Source organism: Oscarella lobularis, chromosome 2, assembly GCF_947507565.1.
Source record: "Oscarella lobularis chromosome 2, ooOscLobu1.1, whole genome shotgun sequence".
Lineage (NCBI taxonomy): Eukaryota > Metazoa > Porifera > Homoscleromorpha > Homosclerophorida > Oscarellidae > Oscarella > Oscarella lobularis.
In genome coordinates this window covers 157,667-165,241 of record NC_089176.1, presented here as the reverse complement: position 1 = coordinate 165,241, position 7,575 = coordinate 157,667, and the positions used below count along the sequence as shown (strand labels likewise).

Genomic DNA, 7,575 nt, shown 5'->3' with positions numbered 1-7,575 from the left:
TGCGAGTTCCAGTCTCGCTAACGCCCGAAGAAACGGACTCGGAACGCCGAAAACGTCCACTAGCAGGTTTGGGTGCGGCGTCCGGGTCCTACACTGTACGTTTTTTCCAAGGTTTTTCATTGAAGAAGATGTGAACGAAGAGGTTGACCACGGTCCCAACGTCCTCGGCAAGGACGGGTTGGTCCAAGAGACCACGGAGTTTGTAACTTAATTATAAGTTGCAAACTCCTAAAAGGCCATTGTATGCCTCTTGTGGTATGAGGCAATATCGTCTAAACGGCCACCTCTCCTGGGCACGAGGAGAAAAACTGCCCACAATGGCGTGCATCTTTGAATAGAGACTACTATATCCTTTATTGGTAGTCTCTGTCAGAGAATGGTGCCTAAATCAAAACGTGCCTGCATGCGTCTACAAAGGACGGTAGCAGGCACACATCAGCTTCAGGGACTGCACTGCAGTCTCACCACAATCCAAGTCTATCAGGATATATCTAGTGTAAGATGATTTTATTGCCTTTCATTTAGTGTGCCAAGTGTGTCTTTTTAGGAGTGGGGTCCTGAGCATGACCCCTTCATCAAAAACTGCTTCACCGGGGTCCTGGGCAAGACCCCGTCATCAAAAACTGCCTGGAAGGGGTCCTGGGCATGACCCCGTCAAAACTGCCTGTGCATGAAACGCGAGGGGAGACTCTGCATTTTTTTTCAATTTATTTAATAAATCAACCGTCCCTCCCCTTATCTACGAGCAGTTTTTGATGACGGGGTCATGCTCAGGACCCGGGTTGAGGAGCAGTTTTTGGTCACGGGGTCATGCTCAGGACCCCTCCTAAAAAACGAACGTTAATAAGAACAAAAACACCGCTTTCTGACGTAGCTACCTGCTGCTTTTACTTGTCGCCGGCATGTCCGCTTTCGTAGCGCGGTCTGTTGCGGCGCAAGAGCACACGGCGTAGGACAGCGACACGACAGCGTACGAGACTCCGCCATCAAGCGAGACGAGAAACAAGACACATGGGGAGATAACGCGAGACCGCGCTGGGAGATCACAGCACGTACTAGCACGCGATGCAAAGGTGCACCGTGCAAATTACTAACTACGCTACAAAAAAACTATATATGCATAAAAGTTGCTTCTTTCTGGGTTTCCCACTTTAATTAACAATCAATACTGCAAAAAAGAGTTGTGCTATACGAGACAACAAACTTTACAGTTGACAATTTATACGGTTACCTTGATTCTCCCCAAATGATCTTCCAGCTGGGTCAGTTCCTTCAAAAGAAATAATTCAAGAAAAAAGAAGAATCACCATAAATGATTGACAAACATTTACCTTTTGAATGATGTAACCTGATGATATTGTCCCCAAAACCCTGCGCAAAAAAAACAAAGTGCACGTCTATGGGGGGCCCCAAAGGTGCGAACCTGGTCGATGCGCTGCTCCTTCTTCACGAAACTAGAAAAAACGTAGAAACGAATGAAAATAAAAGGGGTTAGAACTGCTCCACGTCGAAAACTAATGCTCCCAAGTACCATTTGTTCGTGTGCGAACGGTCGTTTCGAATGGATGCAGAGACCTACGTAGAAGAGTAAAACGTCGATCTATTACTACCGATTGCGGCGTGTACTGTACTCGGGCAACTGTGTACAGTACTCGGGCAACGGTTCCCCCAGTGGTTTGTGGTGGGGTGGTACAATACCAGACCCTTTCTCGGAGCATCCGGCACCGAGAAAGGGTCTGGGTAAGAGGCTAACCAGCCGTGCAGCTACACATATAAAAAGTAAGTTAGACCGTTTCACGTCTCCTGACGAAAAATGGCTTTCAGGTAATCGTTGAAAAAAATTTGATTGGGATCGGCACCAGACGACTTCAGATGGCGGAGAAATTCTGTCATGTTGCTACCGTTGTTTTCCCACAGGTACTGAACAAAGTCGCTCTTTTGCCCCAATTCTGAGGCTTTGCCCCAGTGGGGCAGCGGCTTCACGGTCGTTTTGACATTCATCCATTTCTGCAGAACAAATTGAAAAACAAGTCTTCATCGCCCTTGGCATTTTACCTGTGCTAATTCCTCCGCAAACTTTTTCCACAGAGGGCGAGTTTCCAGGTTCCCGAAAGCCAGGACTTCGATGCACGCCACTTTGATATCGTCCCCCGGCGACGTTTTGCCAACGACGGCCGGACAGAGAAAACTTTGGCTAGCCGACATGAATCGCATCTCGAACGCTAAAGACATCGGATACTGCCGAATCCCCGAGCTTCTGTCTTTCACCCCGGCGTACTCTTCAATGGTATCCACAACAATCTATAAACCAAAGCACCGTCAACTCGGGGTCATGCAGTCAACGCAGTCTTAATTAATTAACTGACCTGGCAAGCATCGACGATGTTCTGATAGTCCTCTTCGACGATGAAAGCGAATTCCATGTCGAAAACACGGAATCCGTCGTGGACAAACTTTCTGTAGTGAATTGCGCGCGGCAACTCTTGAACCACGCTATAGCACAAAAAAAACGTTAGCCCTTTTTCTCAAACGAGATTGAAGCGTGCCGAAAGCAGTCTCTAATACATTTTCATTTTTACCTTTCTGGCTGACCCAGTTCAAGTTGAAAAGTTTGAAAGGCTTCTGAACATGATGGGCAAAGGAGCTAAGAACAGGAATTGCCTCCTGATGATCGGCGGCGAACTTGGGAATATTGACGAGCTTTTCCTGAAAAAAATCGATAATTGTTTCACGGATGTAAAAATCGCACTTCGCCGGTTTTCCTAAGTAAAAAATAAAATAAGACCCTGTCTTCTTCAAAGAAGTCGCGCCACTTGCCGTTCTCGTCGAAATTAACTTCTCTCACGTATAATTCATCGCCAGCTGCTCTCCACTTGCCGACCATCTCGTCGACACTCAATTTCGGAAAGAGGTTGTCCATGACTTTGGGAGCGAGCAAATTGAGAATTCCTTCCGGAAGCGGCAGCTGATTGAACGGAAACCAATAGATTTCAGTCGAGAAATTCTTGCTCACAAGCGCCTATACAGTATATCAAAGATCCTCCTCCTCATCATAATCAGTGAAAGAGAAAATTATATACCTTCAAATTCGAAGCGTTGAGAAGCGTATCGCCGACTTTGTACTCAAAAGAGTTCACGGCCTTCACTATGAGCTCTTTCGGAAGCACCTTGAATTTGATTTTGTATATAAAACCGAACAGGCCCATGCTCGTGGTGACGGCTCTCAAGCGAGCCTCGTCGGTGCGGTCGTAAATGCATAGGTCACCACTGCTGTTAACCACGTGAATTTCTTCGACTATGTCGGGAATAGCAGGGCAATTTTTTCCGACACCCTATATACCAGTAGAATAACAAAGTAAAAAAAATTGTCTTTATTACTTACGTGGCATCCTGTTCCAATGAGACCGCCGTACGTCACGCCGCTCAAAATTGCATTGAAAAGAAAATTATATTTCTTCTCGAGTTGGTCGTTTTTGACTTGAAGCGTCGTTGCGTTGCACAGGACGGTGACGCACGCTTCCTTTTCGTCGTAATCGATCAATTTCTCGCCTTTCTCCGGCTGAAGGTGACGAGGGTCGATGAGCACTTGACCGCTGTCGGGATAGAGCATCGTCCACGAGTGAGTCGAACCGCACGTGCGAACGCTAAGGCCGGCGGCGGCTGACCACTTGATGATGTTTCTCACGTCATCAATGGTTGTGGGATAGAAGCAGAGAACGTTATCGATCTTGATATTGCGAGCCCAATTGTGAAGAGGGCGTTCAATAGCTGATGGAGAAAAAAAAACCGTGCATTACAGGAATGCGATTTAATCGTGCAACGGTATTACCAACGGACGCTAGCAAATTCTTCACCGATGCTGCGTCAGTATCGTTCGGCGAATCTTTCAAAAGGGAATAGCAAGCTTTGGTCTTGTAAGCGCTGTCAGGTAGGTAAACTGCAGCCTTCATAAAAGATTGACCGCGTTTCACCGTCGACGTACGCACAACTGTATGCTTGCATATATGCAACATAAACAGTATAATAGTTCAGGGAAGCAGTACCTTTGTGAATCATCAAGATGCGGGTTTCTCTGCCGTCGCCTTTCTCCGACGACAGCCACATGTTGCAGGGAAAGACGTAAGCTCGTCGAGCGGACGCATCCTCGACGGCAATCCAGTCGAGAAACCAGTCTCGCTGTTTATTGCTGAGCGATTCGTTAGTCACTTCGATCAATCCGATTTCGCCCAACTGCTGCTCGCAGTCGACAACAAATACGTCTTCCTACGAAAAAAATTTTCTCAGAAGTCGACTACTATTTTTAGCTAACAGTGTCAGGTCGAAAAAGTTGCGTGCGTTCTTTCGCGCTCGTCCGCTCGTCCAACGATATGACGAAGGGTTTCTCCTGTTTCGATGCGATGATGGCGACTTTGACGCGAACGTTGACGCTCGATGATTCCTTGCCAGTGAACACGTGAATGCGATAGGCTAGACCAGAGCCGTATATAGAGAGAGCTGCGACATCTCCACGAGCGCTAGGGTGTCACGTGGCATTTTGGACGCCATTTTTTGTCCAGGTTCACACTACGCGAAGGGGCACTACATATAGCGTCCATCCCAGTCACTGCTTACAAGTACAGATAAAGAAAAAGACGTTGCACTTCCTGGAGGCGTAAAAGTAAAGTCCAGGGCTAGCCTCGCAAGCCAGTCCCTTCTCCCTGATCTCCCGTATAAACGGTGCAAAACTCTAAGGAACTCGAGACCGTTTCTCGTGCAGTCTTGACTACGGAGAGTACACAAAATGGCGTCCATAAAGTCACTTGATTAATTAGGATGCCCAGCTCTCTCTATATACGGCTCTGGGCTAGACGATAGGCTAGACGAAAATTGCATTAGTGATTAGTGGCTTCTCCTGACAGACTGTTGCACATATTGAACTTAACCAAAGGCGCTAGGCTCCTCTAGAATCGTGGGCGTGTGTGCGTGTGCGTGGGAGAGTACGGCAAGCTGACAAAGGGTGACGCGACTGCAGGGCGGGCAAACTTTGTTTCAAGAGGAGAGATTGCGCGACTCGGATATTCTACAATCACGATTGACAGTGTCGAAGTACACTGTCTGAGTTGAGAAAGTACGGCGGGCGACGTACAGCTGACGCATATATATATTATGCACTGGATGTCAGCTTGAGCGCGTACTCCATTATATCTCGTCATTTCGTCAGTATTGTATCACTACACTGTATGCGTCGAAGAAATGCGCTACTAAACGTCTAGGTAGTCTAAATTGCCATAGTGACGACAACCCGAGGCGGAAACTCTTACATCCTGAGGTACCTAACGGTCTAACCTTGTGGACGGCTACAGCATGTTTTCACGAGACGCAATCGATCCATTTTGACTGGTATTGGTTCCAGCTGACTGCGCTCTTCGCTCTTGCTCGAGTGAGCGTGCTCCAACTAATGACAGCCGACGGCAAAGCAAACTTTTAAATAATCTCACCTGACGTTCACATGACTAATAATTAATCATCGGAATTCTGCAAGCTGACGCCGAATGTCACCTCTCTGCTGCTACAACAGATCGCCGAAAGGAACGCAATGCGGTATCAGTGCTTCGCCGAAGCAATCGAGCTCCGCAGAGCGAGCGAGAGAAATCAGACGACATCTATAGCCCAAACGACGCCATTGCCAATACGGGACCGAGCGCCACGTGATCGCCATCGATAATTTTACGGTGCCGTCGCGTTCCTCGCGTGACCCTCCGGGACCGCGCGCGCCGCGAACGGGCGCCGTCGAACGGCCTGCACTGGCCCGTCGGTCGGCTTTGGCGCTCTTCGCGTACGTAGCTTCGAGCTCACGCCCGAGAAAGGCCCCGCAGAGCGTCGGTGGGCGCCGCTGGAATATTTCGGCGATCATGGTGCAGTGACCCCGGAAAATCAATTCCGCAGAATTCGTTCCGTGGTGTAAATGAAGTGATTGGGCCTAGGCGTCCTTCGTGTAGCCTCTAGAGATCTAGCGAGCGCCCGAAAAGTGCCCGCAGATCGAGCGTCAGTATGCGTGCATGGGCGCCGCACCGAAGTCATCGCCGTCGAATTCCGGTAAAGATTACGTGACGTCGGAGATTCGTAACTGACATATTTATTTTGCTGCGAATAAGTTAGAACAGATGTGATTAGCCAACGCGCCCTTCGATCGCGCTGCCTCAAGCAAACGCCAGAAAATGGCCTGTATGGCGGTAGCGCGGGCGCCTCAGTGGCCCGGCAAAGTCCGGTCATGATTGAGGGACGTGAAAAAATCGTTTCGTCAAATTTATTCGGTTGTAAATAACTTAGAATAGAGGTTTTAGTAAGCCTCGGGCAGACGCCCGACAGTGGCCTGCGCGCAGCGTTAGTTGGCGCCGCAGTAAAGCAATTGCCAACGCCAGAAAATGGCCTGTAAAGCGGTAGCGGGCGCCTTAGCGGAATCAGTTCCGGCAAAGTCTGGTCATGTTTAAGGAGCGTAGAAAAATGATTTTGTCAAATTTATTCGGTTGTAAATTAATTAGAACAGAGGTTTTACTAAGCCTCAAGCAGACGCCCGACAATGGCCTGCGGAGCGTTAGTGGGCGCCGCAGTAAAGCCATTGCCAACGCCAGAAAAAAGCCTGTAAAGCGGTAGCGGGCGCCTTAGTAGAATAAGTCCCGGCAAAATCCGGTCATGATTATGGGGCGTAGAAAAATCGTTTTGTCCCCAAATTTATTCGGTTGTAAATAACTTAGAACAGAGGTTTTAGTAAGCCTCGGGCAGACGCCCGACAATAGCCTGCGGAGCGTTAGTGTGCGCCGCAGTGAAACCATGCCAAAGGATTATTTTGGTAAAATCATGACCGTAAAATTTATTCCGCAGCGAATAAATTATAACAGAAGTGATGAACCTTCGTGACGGCCTCAAGCAGACGCCAAAAACTGGCCAGTATCGCGGTAGCGGGCGCCGTAGTGGAATCAGTGTGAATATATTATAAGAGGGGTGATTAGCCGACGCGCCCTGAGTAGGCCTCAAGAGGTCGCACCACAATGGCCAATGGAGCATTAGTGGGCGCCGCAGTGAAGCCATTGCCGACAGATTTTGGTGATGAAAGGGACGTCGGAAAATCGCATCTGTCAAATTTATTCCGCTTTGAATAAATTGTAACAGAACGGATTAACCAAAGCCACCTTTACACCAGAAAAGGATAGTGGGCGCCTCGGCAAATTTCGGCCATGGTAAAGTGACCCTGGAAAATCTAATTTATTCTATTGTGAAAAATTATAACAGTAAACTGATATGGCGTTCGCCTTTTTAGTGACCTCTACAGATCTAGCAGGCGCCCGAGAGCGTTGCATGCAGTGGGCGCTGCAGTGAAATCACCTCAGGCAGATTCCGCTGATGGTAAAGGGACCTCGGAAAACTCTGGTGAATAAATTATACCGTTTAAACGGCCGTCCGTAAATCCCGTGTTTCAGATATCGAAACCTAAATGAACGGGTTCGGTATCAAAATTATTTGATTTATACGCCAGTAACTAAAACTTTGGCTCCAGGTTTAATAACTTATTTAGTAGTGAAAGATTTGCTGGAAAAT

The 7,575-nt window shown here is 48.1% G+C and overlaps 1 protein-coding gene and 1 long non-coding RNA gene across 5 annotated transcripts; one reads left to right on the top strand and one right to left on the bottom strand.

Moving 5' to 3' along the window:
• Positions 1-1,559: 1,559 nt before the first annotated feature.
• Positions 1,560-5,673, bottom strand: LOC136200089 (uncharacterized). Of its 4 annotated transcripts, XM_065990416.1 has the most exons (13): positions 5,539-5,673; positions 5,326-5,477; positions 4,310-4,467; positions 4,044-4,263; positions 3,830-3,988; positions 3,383-3,768; positions 3,081-3,332; positions 2,818-3,019; positions 2,580-2,762; positions 2,367-2,493; positions 2,056-2,301; positions 1,632-2,007; positions 1,560-1,575 (listed from the first exon to the last, which is right to left on the bottom strand). In XM_065990416.1, exons 2-11 carry the CDS (start codon positions 5,369-5,371, stop codon positions 2,265-2,267), a joined length of 1,770 nt encoding a protein of 589 aa, XP_065846488.1. In that variant the 5' UTR covers positions 5,372-5,477; positions 5,539-5,673; the 3' UTR covers positions 1,560-1,575; positions 1,632-2,007; positions 2,056-2,264. The 4 variants fall into 4 exon arrangements, with proteins under 4 accessions (XP_065846488.1, XP_065846486.1, XP_065846487.1 ...); XM_065990414.1 differs by having other exon boundaries at positions 5,326-5,667; XM_065990415.1 differs by lacking the exon at positions 1,560-1,575 and having other exon boundaries at positions 1,600-2,007; positions 5,326-5,667.
• Positions 5,674-5,747: 74 nt separating this feature from the next.
• LOC136200326 (uncharacterized) lies at positions 5,748-7,526 on the top strand. Its single transcript, XR_010673345.1, has 3 exons — positions 5,748-6,075; positions 6,135-7,217; positions 7,298-7,526. It is a non-coding gene; the product is annotated as an uncharacterized lncRNA (long non-coding RNA).
• The last annotated feature ends 49 nt before the right edge of the window (positions 7,527-7,575 follow it).